Consider the following 16,837-nt stretch of genomic DNA (forward strand, 5'->3'; position numbering starts at 1 on the left):
CAACAGCTCTGGCCAAACTGTGATCTAAGTGAAACGCTACTGGCTATTTTGAAAAAAGAGGAGGAGCTTCTTGATATATCCCGCCCTGTTTCATTGGAAATTACATCAACGCAGTGATTAAAGCTGCGCATTCCAAGGCACTTCAGTGGGCCTTTAAGTACAAAATTAGTGCATGAAAACAGAGAACTTTAAGTACATTATCGAAGTGTACTTTTTTCACCTGGGAATCTTATAGGAACACTCCACTTTTTTTGAAAATAGGCTCATTTTCCAACTCCCCTAGAGTTAAACAGTTGAGTTTTACCGTTTTTGAATCCATTCAGTCGATTTCCAGGTCTGGCGGTACCACTTTTAGCATAGCTTAGCATAGTTCATTGAATCTGATTAGACCATTAGCAACTCGCTCAAGACTGACCAAAGAGTTTTGATATTTTTCCTATTTAAAACTTGACTCTTCTGTAGTTACATCGTGTACTAAGACCGACGGAAAATGAAAAGCTGTGATTTTCTAGGCTGATATGGCTAGGAACTATACTCTCATTCTGGCCTATACTCTTACGCCTAACTATACTCTTACGCCGGAATGAGAGTATAGTTCCTAGCCATATCAGCCTAGAAAATCACAACTTTTCATTTTCCATCGGTCTTAGTACACAATGTAACTACAGAAAAGTCAAGATTTAAATAGGAAAACTATCGAAACTCTTTGGTCATTTTTGAGCGAGATGCTAACGGTCTAATCAGATTCAATGAACCATGCTAAGCTATGCTAAAAGTGGTACCGCCAGAACCGGAGATCGGCTGAATGGATTCGAAAACGGTAAAACTCAACTGTTTAACTTTAGGGGAGTTGGAAAATGAGCCTATTTTCAAAAAAAGAGTGAGTGTTCCTTTAATGAAAAATGTTCATATGCACCTTAATGTACAGGGATCCCACACTTTAGGACCAACTGTTTCCATTCACTATTCAATTACTGCACACAGATTAAAAAAAAAAAAAAATGCTATAATGACTATTGAACTCAAAAAGAGTCATGTCTATCTAATGAAACAACCAAGAAAACTGAGCACTTATATTAATTCCCTTCTAATTTTCTATTCCTTTAAATTTTATTTATTTTTATTTTTTTCAGGCCTGGAAATCACACTTTTAAAATTCCATGTCATTTCCAGGTTTTCCAGGACTGTGGGAACCCTGTATATATTTATATGGCTGATAAGACTAGACTGCAACTGCTTCCTTCACCACTAGGGGATAGTACAAGTACAGAGTAGGATGCGGATCCATCAACTGAATATCCCAAGTCTTTGTGGCTAGAAAAACTACAGATATTTCGAAACTGTGGGAATTTCTAGAACTGAAAGTCATGGCACTGATGCCTCTTAACACCCATAGCTCTGAGTGTGACCAAAAATGGCACTGAATGTGTTTGTAAATATAGATTACAGCTTATCAGCTTATTCCACAGGACCATTCAGTTTTGTTGGGTCTTCAAGACCACAGTGTACCACCACTGCATTGGTGCATCATTGCATTGTTATAGCATTGTAATGTCAAAGTTATTGTTTAACACTGGAAAGAGGAAGACAGCTGGCTTGGAATCGGACTGTAGTGTCATCACCATTCCAAAGGGATCCAATAGGAAGACTTTCTCTCACTGAGTAACTCACTGAATAGTTCCAAACTTTGAAAACGGAACGTTTTTTCAGGATTATGAGGGAATGTTCTTAGAGCTCAACATAATCTTGACAACACAAGATTATTTTAGGAAGATCAAGAAAAATCTTATTCACAGAGTTTCTTTAAGGCACTGAAAGCATTTAAAAATATATATACAGCATATTTTCCAATTGCGAATGCACAGTCTTTGTAATCTGTGGGATACACACAATATTTTGTGTCTAGAAAACATGTAGAAACGGATGAGAGTGTGCCCACAAATTTGAAATGCTCAGGTTTGCGTGAAAATGTCAGATCCAGACAGATGGTTTGCCTTCTCCTGACTTGCTGCTGCTGCTGCTCCCAGCACTCCCAGATTTCCCATGCTTGGACCGCTGTTTTCGCTCCTTCTGTGGTACTGTGGTGATGTTACTCTGAGGCTTCTCGTCGATGTCATTGGTGTCGTTGAGCTCATCGTGGTTATTGCTAGCATTGTGCTGCAAGGTATAGGCTTGAATCGCCGCCTCTAACTGTATCACATCTTTGTTGATGGGCGGCGGCCGCGCCTCACCTGCAGATGGGAAGTTGTCCTCATTGGAGCCGTACTGCTGCTGCTCTTCCTGTGCAATGTTGGCACGGTTCTGCTTGCACGCCATCTTGGCATTGCTCAGGTCTGTGTACGGCATTGTCTCGGGCTTCACCACGATGTTGTACCCTGGTGGTGCAGAAGGGGTGTTCCAGGAAAAGGGATAACCAACATAGTCCGCTTCTCGAGCACCACCCCCAACCCCACCTCCTGGTTCCCCCTCGCTGAGCGAGGGGCCGCCTACTCCGACAGACACGCCCCCCGCCGCAAGCAGGCCAAGCTGGTACTCATCATCAGTGGATGCTGCGTTTCGCTTGCGCAGTACATCGCTGATGGTTCCCACTCCGAGATGAATCATTTCCCACAGGTTTAGGAGCAGGCAAAGGCAGCTGACGCCGTACATGATTCGGAGAAAGATGGTCTTTTCGGTAGGGCGTGAGATGAAGCAGTCCACATTGTGCGGGCAGGGCTTATCTGAGCACACAAAGATTGGTTCCACACGAAAACCGTACAACAGGTACTGTCCCGCCAGAAAGCCAGCCTCCAGTGCGGAGCGCGTTAGAAGCTGTAACACATACACTCGCATCAGGCCATCGTCTCGGATACGACGACGCCCGTCGTGACGCACTTTGGGTTTGGGTCGTGGGGGCACCAACTCCCGACGAGTGTTGTCTATTTCAGGCACTTCGTAAATCATGGGGTCATCCTCACGTTCCTCTTCCCCATCCTCGTGTCCTGGTCGATGCTGCCGTGCCCCAAAGTACATCTTTCTCGGTCTGCGCTGGGTGTATCCGCCCCCTGCCGAGTCACCTGCCGCTGGAGCACCGGCCCCTGTGCCGCCCCGCAAGTCCTCGTTGTGGGAGATCTTATTGGCGGCGTAGCCCATGTAGAGCAGAGAGGGCATGGCGGACAGGATGATCTGGAAAACCCAGAATCGTACGTGCGAGAGTGGTGCGAAGGCATCGTAGCAGACGTTCTCACATCCCGGCTGGCCCGAGTTGCAGACGAACTTGCTTTGCTCATCGTAGTATATGGACTCGCCTCCCACTGCAGTCAGCACGATGCGGAAGACAACTAGCGTAGTGAGCCAGAGTTTCCCCACCGACGTGGAGTGGTGCTGGATCTCCTCCAGCAGACGCGTCAGGAAGCTCCAGCTCATGACGTCTGATGACAACGGGGCAGACAGCGTCCCACACTGCACAGCTCACAGACTCTGTGAACAAACACAGAGAGTTTCAAATATAAGTGCACAATAAGGAAAAGTGAATACCTTAAAACAATGTGAAGCATAATATCTTCAGTGCAATATTTGATATGCAGTTATGAAAAAAAAAATATCAGTGTAAGGAGTAGGAGATGGAGCACTTATGAAAAAGGGCAACTCTCAATATGGCATCTGTAGGATTGGAAGTCCGACCTTTCATTTTAAAAAGCCAGTGCCTTTTTGATCTTTTTTTTTCACTACAGAAACCAGACCAATTTGAAAAATGCAGTTTTTCAATGAGCTATGAGCGCAAAATGTATGATACAACCATTGTCATTTTATTGATGATTTGACGTTATTGAAACATTGTCTTGACAAACAGTGTTTTGGATATTCAAGTATTTCATTACTGAAGTAGATATTTGTATTTGCATTATTAGAAATACTATAAATCAAAGTATAAATCAAAAATATAACTTGAAACAAAAAAATGTAGTCTAAGTTTTGGATAAAGTTTTATGCAAACTTCACTATAATATGCAAAATCAAACAGCACTTATGTCAAGGATGTGGCCATAATTATTTTCATCATGGCTGAAAACAAAGAAAAAAAAGACCTTTTTTAAAATTATACTATTTGTCTAAATAAAATTAAAAACTAGAACTCTACTCAGTTTTAAATGCTAAAAAATTATTTATATCTCAAAACATTAGTATGTGCAATGTGAATTTTTTTATTATAAGTGTGTTATTAATAGTGTATTAACTTCTAGTGACTGTTAGATGAAGGAAAAGGTCATCTAAATGAAAAAAGAGGAAATTAGCATGATTAGATATCCAATAATTTAATCCAAACTGTAAAGGGGCCAATAATAACCAATATGGTCCCAATATATATTTCATCCATATATATATTGTTCATTGTGTATTCTGCTAGATATATTGCTCGATAAAAGGTGAACCTAGTGTTAATAGACTCAATGAACGGAACTCTCTCTTTCACACACACACATACGCAGACACAATTACCTTGAGCAGTGAGCCTGAACCACACAAATCTTCCCTGAGGGAGAACAGCTGTGGTGAGCGGGTGAGTGTGTGACCTCTCTGGTTTGTCTCTGCATGTTCTTGTTTGGCTTTTTTTTTTCTTTTTTTTTTGTAAATGAATGTTTGGATTTCTCCATCCAATAAAGCATATTGATTGTTATGACCATTTAAGGTCACATCTGAGCAGTCAAACACAAGGGAGACATGTAAAATTATAATATCTCATATAATATTTTAGTATAAATCCAGGTATATAGTATGTATGTTTGGGAAAGGGGAGGGGAGGGGAGGTTAATTTATTTCTTTTCAAGGGTCACTTTGAAAACAGGACCTGACAGGGTCCAACAGGACCAGAGGGTCCAGGGCTTTCTTGTTCCTCCTGCCCAGAAGAGGACCTCAGCAGTGGGTATGCGCTGATGTGTACTAGCCCTTCACCTTTAATCTGCGTCTCACTGTGCTGGTAGAGGCACTAGGGGTGAAGAACATAGACTTAGAACGTGGCTCGTATGTAGGAACACAAACAATGAACACACACATACTGAAAACAGAATAGACGCACAGAACACGAGACGGATCCACTGGTTACCCTGTATCATCTGTCCCTGAATGACTGCTTTGCTGTTATGCCCCCATCCTCTCACCATCACTCGTTTGTTTCTCTTTCTCTATCACACTCTCTGTCTCTCAAGGTTGAAATAGCACTCACTCCCAAAGGGAATAAAGGACTTTGTTTTGTATCTGTGACTGTTGAGCACAAATGGGCATACGCTCGCTCACACACAGGCTGTGGCCACAGGGAGTCAACTGACAACCATAAAATAATATAAAAATGCTCCTGTGTGGATATTAGACATGCTCACACAAAATAAATTGTGCCTCAGTATTAGTAGTGTCACATTAATTATATGTCAAAGGACAAGACATCCCCTGTGGTTTCATGCCAAGTAAAAAGCTAATCTGTTTATGCTTTAATGACTTAATAACATTACTTAATGTGAGATAAGAGTTATTTAATGTAAAAAAACCCCCACAACAACAAAACAATAAACAACATCATAAAGATATGTTGATTTCAAAACATATTTTATATCAAGGATATTTAAAAACATATTTTTGAGATATCATCCTTTCATATTTTTCCATATACATTAACATTCAATATTTTGGGTCAGTAAGAAATCAACTCAACTTAATTAACTTTTATTTAACAAGGATGCAAATCAAAATTGTGACAAAGATTTTTGCATCGTTACAATTTCAAATAAATGCTGTCCTTTTGAAGCTTCTATTCTTTAAAGAATCCTGAAAAAATCATGTCTTCCACAAAAATATTAAGCAGCACAACTGTTTTCAACATTGATAATAATAAGAAATGTTTCATCAAATCATCATATCAGAATGATTTGTGAAGGATCATGTGACACTGAAGACTGGAGTAATGATGCTGAAAATTCCATCACACGAATAAATTACATTTGAAAATATATTAAAATAGAAAAGTTATTTGAACTGTTTTTACTGTATTATTGACCAACTAAATGATCAAATGGTGAGCATATGATAATTATTTTAAAAACATCTAAAAAAATACATTACAATAAGGTTCATTTGTTAACATTAATGTATTAACTAACATGTTCATGTAAGTTCACAGTGCATTAACTAATGTTAACAAATCCAACTCTTGATTTTAATAATGTATTAGTAAATGTTGAAATTAACATTAACAAAGATTAATAAATACAGTAGAAATTATTAGTTATTATTAACTAATGTCGTTAACTAATGTTAACGGTAATACTTTAGTATAGGGAACACATAACTACAACTTTTCCCCCAATAAACTCCTAATTTACTACTTATTAATAGTTAGTAAGTTAGTAGTTAAGTTTAGGTATTGGGTAGTATTAAGAATGTAGGATAAGGTCATGCAGAATAAGACATTAATATGTGCTTAATAAGTACTAATAAATAGCCAATATTCTAGTAATAAGCAAGCTAATAAGCAACTAGTTAAAACACCCTAAAATGAAGTGTTACCATGTTAACTAATGAACCTTATTGTAAAGTATTACCAAAAAATCTTACCGAAAACTTACCCAAAACTTTCGAACAGAAATGCGCTTTTCTAAACTGAGAACAAGGCTCATTCAGCAGAACTCAAAACATTTTGTCCTGAATGCATTTAGGCATTCCTGCTATAATTGTTGACCCTATTCACTGATTAAAGCCGGAGTCCCCTGTTACTCTTGTGGGTCTCTATATCCACACACACACACACACACACTCATTTCTCATGCCCTGCCCCTTGGCAGGGACAGACAGTGTACAGATTCAGCAAAATGCCCCTGTGCCCATGCCAAAGCCAATCTATACCCTTCATCCATCCATCCACACACACATTCTCGCTCTCTGTTTGCCATCTCAGACATTTACAGCACTGTGTCCCAACATTTTTTGTCTTATGTACCCCCAGAGCTTCATTTCTCTATAATAAACCAGAATGTGCTCCTACTACCTTATAATACAGTGGATATCATTCAGCATTTTTAGTACTATTACAGGAACAGACCATGAAAAATAAATTAATGAAAAATAAAGTAGTTTTGTTATTTGTTGACAGTCCTCTAATATATTCTAATTTTAATAAAATTGTTTTATAGGTTTGGCAAAGCAAAATTAATCCCCTACTTTGGATTCACTCGTTCACAGTAGAGGGACATAATACAACACATGCCATATCTCGTGAGACACATAAAGCAAAATTCCCATGCTGTTCACAGAAATACCGACTTCAAGTCAAGTCAGGTCAGCAATGACGTATTCGCCTGTTAAGTCACACAAGCACACGCCGTGAAAGTTGTACTCACACGACATTCTGTTTTTCATGCCTTTCTTTGTCTGCTTTCCTTCTTCTCATTTCTGCATCCATCTCTTTTGAAGGGCAGCCTTGGAGATCAGAGACCACTGACCTTACAGCAACACCAGAGACCTACACACACATACTGTATGGGTGTTCATGAGCATGTGTCGCCATGAAGAATGCGCGAGGGAGAGACTCTCAAAAGTGCACACTAGCCCTTTACCCCAAAATCTGGGTCAGAGAGGGTTGTGGTTTGAGGGGGGAGTGTTATGGTTTTGATGTGGGAGGCTGGGTGGGTTAATATCCCTGACGGCAGGGGAACAGACAATGATGAGGGGAGAACAAGAGAAGAAAGCCAAAATCATGGGTGATGTTCAGCCTGTAACAAGAAACCAAGATTGCCGCAACCTCCTTACTCTACAACACACAAACACAAAGATAGGCTCACTTGTCACAGATAAGTGAGTAAGCAATATCTTACCCATAACCTTATCGCCAACCCCCTCTACTTCCTCTCTCAAGCCCCTCTCTCTCTAGCACTTTCACAACACACTGCTGGAAGGAAGGGAACTTCTTAATGCTTGCTCTTCTATTCATCTGCCCATCTTTGGTCATGGCTTAAATTAGAGCTTCCAGCGATCTCCAGCGCTCACATTCTTATTCCAAACCGTTTTCCCCCTCATCCTTATCTCTCCCCACTCTCTCTTTATGTGTTTCTCTCACAGTAAAGAGTGAGGCGAGATTACAATCGCAGGATTTCACAGCTACTTCCACAGACAGTGAGTGGGAAAAATCTCATTAAAATTCGACACACATTTCCCAAGTGTGATAAGGAAACAATCATTTAATGTGACTACATTAGTTTGTAGAGAGAGAGAGAGAGAGGCATTCCTGCATTGGAATGCTCAATGAAAACATTTCCCCGGTAATTATGATTTGTAATGTTAGAAGTTTGTTGTAGATTTTGGCTCGGGAATCAATGTGAAAGACTTCTCAGTTAAGTCAACATGAAATGTGAATAATTCATGACAGAATCTGATAATAGCCTGCACATTTTTTACTCTATCATATAGTCCCTTGTTGTTTATAATTTTTTTGGGTGAATTGTCCCTTTAAATCACCAACAAGCTAAATAACAAGAAGCTCTTAAAAGCTAGTTAAAAGTTTGTAAAAACACTGTGCAAAAATTGTTGTGAACTTTTCAGTGATTTTATATAATTCATTAAGAATTCAGTTACTGGGACCAAGCGACATCAATAAATTTAAATAAATCAGTTATGATTACCAAGATTGGTTATGGTTCCCAAGATCCCCAACCCTAGTAAGAGGACAGTGTGAATTTTGTAATAGGGATACAGATAAAAGTATCGATACTGCACTTGTTTACTCATATTCATTAAAATGTTCTGATACCAACAACTGATACCACGCAGAATGCACTCACCACATATGCGTCATTTGGATTAAAACTAAATCCTATATAGTAAAAATTGTAACTTGATTTATGTATAATGACAAAGTCCCTTTAAGACAATTCATTTCACTCGGTGGCCATCTTTGAAACGCCTCTCGGGCATCCTGGGCATCCATGCAGCTCCTATCTCTTTGAATGGGGAAACATCAAATTCTCCAAAACTGTTCGTCAACCTTACGATTAAATTTCATATTTGAAATCACCAATGAAATCTAAAAACAACCGGCTCATAAATTTAGTTTCTAAACGCTCGAATCATGACAAAAAAAATATTTTTCAGGCTAGAGACACGCATCTTAGTGTTTCTATAGAAACCGGTGATTCTAACGGCCGCTGAAGTGACGCGATGACTTTACCAGTCGGCGATTGGCTCTTGGCTTTAGAAGGCGGGACTTATTCCACCATATTGCGCGTTACACTTTCTTCCATTCAAAACAATACGAGTGACGCGTCTTGTGTTATTCTATAGTGTTTGATAATGAGTAGTTCCCTACATTATTACAGGACAATTGCAGGACAAAAAGTAAACTGTGCGCTAACATCCAAAGTGCGTGCCCAGAAAGCCGTGTCTCGTTCAGTGATTGGATATTGCATTGAATTCTTGTTTACGTCTTCATGCGAATTCACACAAAAATTATGTAATTATGCCCATCTTGTTACTCACAAGTAAGCTCCTAGTAAACATAATTGGTAATGTCTTAAGCAAACGTAAACAGTTGAGAAATAAAACGCATGTGTAACACTGGATCTGTGCATTCGGTCTTAAAGGGACAGCAGCTATATAAACCTGCTGCTGTGTTTTTAATGTTAATCAAACAACAAAGGACAAGGAAATGTTATGACCTACCTGGAAACCTGAAAAGCACTGTTTATTTTATTTGTATCTTTGTTCTATTGTATTTATTTGTGCTATTTGTAATTGGATAATGTGTTCTTATTTTATTACTGACAGTTTACTTGTCTTTAATAATGTTTTAAGTTGACATTAATTAGGCTTGTAGTTTTTGTTATAGTATCAAAAATTGTAATAGAGAGTTATGATATATCTAAACATTTGAAACTACTGACACAACCAGGCCAGCTGAAAAAAAATCCTATAACATTGAGCCCAGCTGAAGCAGCTCTAAATATGCCCTGTGCTATTAAATGAAAGATAAAATATGATAGAGCAATAGAATGAACAGTGAAAGTAAGAGAAGCTTGTACAATACATTTTAACAGGCATAATCAAGCATGAAAATAATTGATGGAAATATATAGGCTATTTGCTAAACAAATTAAATCAACGATAATGATTCACATTGTTTTGGTTTCTCTATACCTAATTTATTTTAAAGTTACAAATGCAATGAAAATACAGGTATTGGTATTGGTGAATACAAAAAATGAAAGTATCGGTATCGGCCTCATTCTGGAAAAAGTGGTATCGGTGCATTCCGGTGCAAGTCTTTTGTTTTATAATGCTACAAATGTATTTATTCACAATACAATCATTTGTATGCAGGCAGTTGAGTTTATTTGCCCAGAAATATGCATTATACACGCCATTTTGAGTCAGCTGTAAATTTAATTGTACAGCATACTATGCACTCAAAGCCTCAATTTCGTGTTTAGTCATCCAAAGTGAACCATTAGCCTATGTTATTTTGATAGATGATTACCACTGTGGTTGAATCAGGTTTAGATAAGTCTTGAATATCTTATCAGAGGGAAATACTTTGCATATGATTATGTACGTATAGGATGGACGTATGGACGTGTACTGGAGTGTAAACATAATGTGTTGGAGCACAGCTTGAGGCATTTGTAAGCATCATGAATACACAGTTACTCACACATAAAACCTGCTAAATTCATAACTAAGAGAGAGAGAAAGGTTGTCATACCTCTACCTCCCCAGGCATCCCAGCACCCGCCTGTGTACCTAACACTTTTTAATTAGTCGTGGGAGGGCAGATATTTAATTAGTGTTAAGAAGGTAGACAGCGCTGTGAAGAACAAATTGGGAGGTGTGTAGGATTAAAATGTTTGCTGTTACGATATGAGATAAATACAACATCTAATTTGGGATTATAGCCTATCATGGAATTATTCTTATATACATCCTACGGAGGCGAAACATGAATAAAAAGTAACAAAACTGTCATTTTAAATCTTAAAGTTGTCATACCATCTGACCTAAAGAAGGAAACCAAAGGACACAGATTATACACAGATGTTTGGGGGAGAAAAATTCCACAAATTTTGCACAAACAGCAACAAATATTTACCAACATTAGGTGTGGCTGCTTGCTAGCATGGTGTGCTTATTAAGGGACATAAACACTAGCTGGAGTTTATTGCTGGAGCTCATTACCATGCGCTACTTATTATGTCTATAATCCCTGATAAAACCCACAGCACACAGCCGTTAATCATATAAACCGTCTTGCAGCTAAATTAGTGGGAGGATAGTGTTAAAACTTTAGAGTCTAATTATAGGCCATCAGTGTATTCAATCACCAAATTAATTTAATGATTCATTTAAACGTGAATGTTTAGTAACAAAATGCAGAAACACACTACAAACATTCTCTTTTATACCTGCAAGAGGCGAATGATATTTCCATTATTTATTTTACATTCCATACTTAAGGCATTAACATGGGCTAACTCAAATCTTTTCAATGCATTCACACACACAAAAAATCTTATTTATTTGTTCAATAGCCAACATTGTTATGTTGAGTTGCATTCACAAATTATTGAGCTCAAAGATTCCAAAAGTCTGAATCTCAAGACACTTACTGATTTTCGGTCAAAACATCCAATGCTGACAGAATCTTTCTCAGTTTAAGCAGTGTCTAAATTTGAGAGCATATAAATTGATTTGCATACAATCAGTAAGTTTTTCAAACTAATAATATGCTCCTTTACAGACCACCCTGCAAGATATGTGCTATGCTTGTCTTTAAAATTATGACAGCGAAACACTAGGGTGAATTTAGTTAAAATGTAGATTTGAACTGTAAAAAAATTGATTAAAGGTTAACAGTAAGTTCCTGTTCTATATACAGGGAAAAACTGTAAAAGCTCTAACCAGACATTTATGCAATTTTCACAGTAAAATGCTGTAAATTTTAAATTTGTATAAGTAAAAAATACAAAATGAATGTATAATTTACAGTCAAAATCTGTAAACTAATGTTCCCACAATTCCCTTTGTGACACTCCACATTTGAAAGTATTTTGTTAAAATAATCATGTTTCTTAATAGTTTTTGTTATCAGTTATGTACATTAGGGTTTTATGTTACATCTTCTGTTGTTTAATGAATGTTTATTGCATTATTTAAGTGTTGTGGGTTACCATGATGGTGTTTTGCGTTTGCGTGAATGACTCTTTGCTGCTTCTTTATATTAGTATATACTTCAGCTTGTGGAAAAGCTACTTGTGATGAACTCTGATTCTTCATGTGGCTTTCTCTTTTACCACCTGCATTACTATGGTGCTTGTCAGTATATGTTAAAGGTACAAAACAGATTTTAGTAGTAATGTGCATTGTTGAATTTATTTAACATTAAAATTTTCTTAAATTACAGTTTTTCAATATTTACACAGTTTTTCTGTATTTTTTACAAAATTATTCTGGCAACCACAGTGTGGGTATTGACAAATGTCACAATTTGATTCTGATTCACAAACTTGTGATTGATTCAATAAAACGTGTAGGCCGGACTTGATCGACTGGATGGTTGTGGTTCGCTATTGCTGTGATCTCATGTGAGTCCTCATCAGAGAAGAGATGTCGTAATAGAGATGGAACTTGTTTTAATTTAAAGATTACATGAATTAACAAATAAAAAAAGAAAGATGTGCATGGATAAATCATTGACATCACTGATTTCAGGGCCTTAACTCAGGAGTAAAACACAGAGACACAAATACACATTCTCTCTTGCTCCCTTTCTTGGTCTTTCTCCAACACACAGTTGTGTACAAACAGTAATCCTTCTCATATATACCACAGTCAGCTTTAATCCTTTAGAAATTCATCAAAAAGTGCCAAAGATGCCATCTCAACATTTATTTATGAGTTCGAAAGAAGTAAATGGTAACCCTTCACAAGAAACTTGTTTACACTTAAACAGTATGAAATAAGATGAGATATTAGGTAGATATTAGGTAGATAGGTGTTGACTATAGCAGGAACCTCCACACTGAAACTAGAAGATTAATCAAATCACCTTCAGGGGAAACATAGCTGTTGATTACAGCATGAAAATACCCCATAAATGGCAACGTCTGAGTCAGCTAAATGTGTGCGTTTCTTTTTAAGGAAGACTGTTTTTCATACTGACACCCTGACAACTTTGATTACTGACAGGCTTTTGGGCAAAATATACATATAGGAGATGAAATTATAAAGGTGTTAACGGGAAAGGGAGTGAGAGAATGAAAGGAGAGATATATTGAGCACAAGTGTGAAAGGGAGGGGCATGCACGCTGAAAAGGTGAGATAAAGAGAACTGGCAGGGTACAATGCACAAAATGAAGAGAAAAAAGATGGAGAGAAGAACGCATGTTGAGGAAGATACCAATTCTCTGATGCTTGGGGCTGTGTGGTCCACATTTAGATTCACACGGAAAGCAAATATACCTAAATTTAGGTCTGCCTGTTTGGGTGAAAGTGTTCATTCTTATCTGCGGCCCTCACTTAAATGAAATATCTGGACAAGAAGTGAGAGGTGTTGCAGTGAATGCTCTCATTAAGGATAATTTAAGATCTTTTGGTGGGGGAACATCTGCTCAGTTTTAGCTAATGTTGGGGTAAAGTGATTATGTGATCCCCTGCGGGAGTTCGGCAAGTCACACACACCCGCGTTTACACATTACTGGTGCGTTTGTGTTCCACTGCTGTATGTCTAATATGCTGAATCCCCTCAGAGACACTGTTAATTAAACAGACAGACTGGCATGTCCTGCTGAAGCTCTGGGGGAAGCTATAAGTGTATAATGTATCATTGCACAACTATGTGAATGGACTGGAGTGCTGTTACCTGGAAAGAGATGCTGGATGAAAATCACGCATGGGGCATAAAGCTGTGCTGAGAACTTGCAGAGACAGGATGTGACATCAGATAAAAACGGCGCCACAAAGTAATAAAAGGAAATCAACACATCCTTCTATCACTGTGTTCTAGCTAGGCGCAAGATAAACATATACATATGGAGTGAATAGTGATTTGAGGACGGTTCTTTTTAATGAATCTGATTCAGAAATCTGTCATGAGCCTCACTGAATCATGGTCTGATTCAGTCAGACTGAATCATTGACTGAATCAGTTCAGTGACTCATTTAGAGCACAAAATATTATGTACAACTTAAAATGAGCCAATGTTACAATAAAACATTCTAATGTATTCTCTTCATTTTGCTTTAATTCATTTTAATTAAACCAATACTATTTCTTTCTCTGTTTTATTCATCCAAAAGCATTTAATGTATAATTCCTGATGTTTTGCCACTGAAACGGAAATATGTCATACTTAAATATTTTCCTATTTCAGATTTGTCATTTTAAATTTGACATACACTACCATTAAAAAGTACAGGTCAGAAGAAATTCTTTTATTCAGCAAGGATGCATTAAATATTAATAAAAAAAATTAAATAATCCAGAAAAAATGTATCACAGTTTTCACAAAAATATCAAGCCGCACAACAGTTTGAACAACTTTGAACGGTGGTGCATATACTTATCTTACTTCCTGTCTCACAGCAATGGGTCAATTATTTTGGGACCACAACAATACAGCAACAAAACTGTACAGCAAAGCAATGAGAGCAGATGTGGACTTGTGGTTCAAAATAACTAGCTTCACAAACATTACACTAGGAAGTGTAAGTGTGTACATGTGTAATGTGTGTATAAGTGTGTGTTTTTGGAAAGCCTAGCTAAGGCAGTGTGCTTTTTACAGCTGAGCTCCTTCAGGCAGAAGATTTAAATGGCATAATTCACATTATTTAACAAAAAACACGCACCATGCATCCAGGCATTTTTTGTTGCTCTCTCCTTCAGCTGCTGAGTCCATTTGTAAGAAAGCAGTGAGGTGACAGAGGGAATCCAGAGGCAAGAGGAGAATGCCAGCACAAGTGCTCCAGAGAAGCATTTTTATAAATGAATGCAATAATAATATTTCCCAGCATTTCTATGAATGGTAATGTACTGTGATGAAAAAAAAAAAACAAGTGGCCTGCAGAGATGTCATTTTTAAACACAGAGAGGACAGAGCATGGGTGAAAATAACTGTATATTTAAAATAGAAAGGTCAAACAAAACCTCACTCTCGCTCTCTCATCTATCTATATAAACACACATCCACACAAACACTGGAGCTTATTCACCAAACCATGCAGAAATTGTAAATGACTTGGGGGAAGAGAGACAGACTGTTCTGAATACACACACGCTACAGCCATTTACATACACAATACTGCTCACATTCATGCACGTTTCACAGAAAAGGCCAGTATTTCACATCTATAATCCTCAAACACATATGTGCACCATACACACACACACACACATGCTTCAACTTAAAACAGAGAACTGTTAGAGAAATGGATCACAGACTGTGTATGTATGTATGTATGTGTCTATGTAAAAGGGTGAACGGGATTAATCTCCCCAGCAACCCTTCCCCCAACCCCTTCTTTCTCTCAGCTCTCCCTCGTCCCTTATTCATCTGTTCATCTGCGCCTGTGTGTCACTGCTAACTTCATCCATCCTCTTCCTTTCGCCTTCACCATCTTTTCCATCTAACAGGATTTTTGGGGGTTGTGCAAAGCATGTTTGCTGGATAGGTAGCTTCTCAGCTGAATGGTGTAAATCAAATTACAGACTCTACACTTTCTCCAAAACCCTGATTATGAGCCCTTCATCCACTTTTTCCAGTTTCTTACTGGTTTATGACAGGCACCTATTAATGATATAGTGAATGACCAGTGTAAGCACATCTCAAGAAGGAGCAGTTCAGCAAAAAATATGAATTGATGAATGAAATGAATAAAGAAAAAAGAGCTGAGATGTGCAGCAAAATAAAAGTTCAGAAAAAAAATCTGCTCATCCCCCTTTACACCCTTGTGAAACATAATTCATTCATCATTGGCAGGTTTATATACACCAACGTTAGGTAAGGTATTTTGATGTTTTTGAAAGAAGTTTCTCATGCTCAATGTGGTTAAATTAATTTGATCAAACTAATAATATTTAAAATAACTACTTTCCATTTTAATATAACTCAAAATGTATTTTATTCTTGCTTTGGCAAAGCTGAATATTCAGTAGCCATTACTTCAGAATTACATGATCCTTCAGAAATCATACTAATTATATGTATAATATGTATATATAATATTAATGTATAATATTAATATATATAATATGTATAATATGATGACTTGCTGCTCAAGAAACATTTATTCTTATTATTATCAGTGTTGAAAACAGTTGTGCAGCTTAATGTTTTGTGGAAATCATGAACTTTTTTTCAGGATTCTTTGAGGAATAGAACGTTTATAAGAACAGCATTTATTTGAAATCTTTTGTAACATCATAAATGTCTTATTGGGTTAGTTCACCCAAAAATTAAAATAATGTCATTAATTACTCACCCTCATGTCGTTTCACACCCGTAAGACTTTCGTTCATCTTCGGAACACAAATTAAGATATTTTTGATGAAACCTGATGGGTCAGTGAGGCCACTATTGAGAGCAATGCCACTGAACTTCTCAAGATCCATAAAGGTACTGAAGATATTTGAAACAGTTCATGTGAGTACAGTGGTTCTACCTTAATATTATAAAGCGATAAGAATACTTTTTGTGCAACAAAAAAACAAAATAATGACTTTTCAACAATATTTAGTGATGGCCGATTTCAAAACACTGCTTCAGAGCTTTACGAATCTTTTGTTTCGATTTTGATTCGGATCTCCTATCAAACTTTGGTGCTCCGA

General features: G+C 37.5%; 1 protein-coding gene across 6 annotated transcripts in view; it reads right to left on the reverse strand.

Annotated features, from left to right (window-relative positions):
* Positions 1-891: 891 nt before the first annotated feature.
* Positions 892-16,837, reverse strand: part of gjc1 (gap junction protein gamma 1) — a 29,740-nt gene continuing 13,794 nt past the window's right edge. For 2 of the 6 annotated variants that reach the window (XM_067381778.1, XM_067381779.1), the window contains 2 exons: positions 4,480-4,966; positions 892-3,459 (listed from right to left, as the gene is read on the reverse strand). In XM_067381778.1, the coding sequence (XP_067237879.1) occupies positions 1,972-3,405 (1,434 nt within the window). In that variant the 5' untranslated portion in view covers positions 3,406-3,459; positions 4,480-4,966 and the 3' untranslated portion in view covers positions 892-1,971. Of the gene's footprint in view, positions 3,460-4,479; positions 4,967-6,596; positions 6,694-7,367; positions 7,614-16,837 lie in introns of those variants that run through there. The other 4 variants (XM_067381781.1, XM_067381782.1, XM_067381777.1 and 1 more) reach the window with 3 other exon arrangements.

Source organism: Chanodichthys erythropterus, chromosome 3, assembly GCF_024489055.1.
Source record: "Chanodichthys erythropterus isolate Z2021 chromosome 3, ASM2448905v1, whole genome shotgun sequence".
NCBI classification, from domain to species: Eukaryota; Metazoa; Chordata; class Actinopteri; order Cypriniformes; family Xenocyprididae; genus Chanodichthys; species Chanodichthys erythropterus.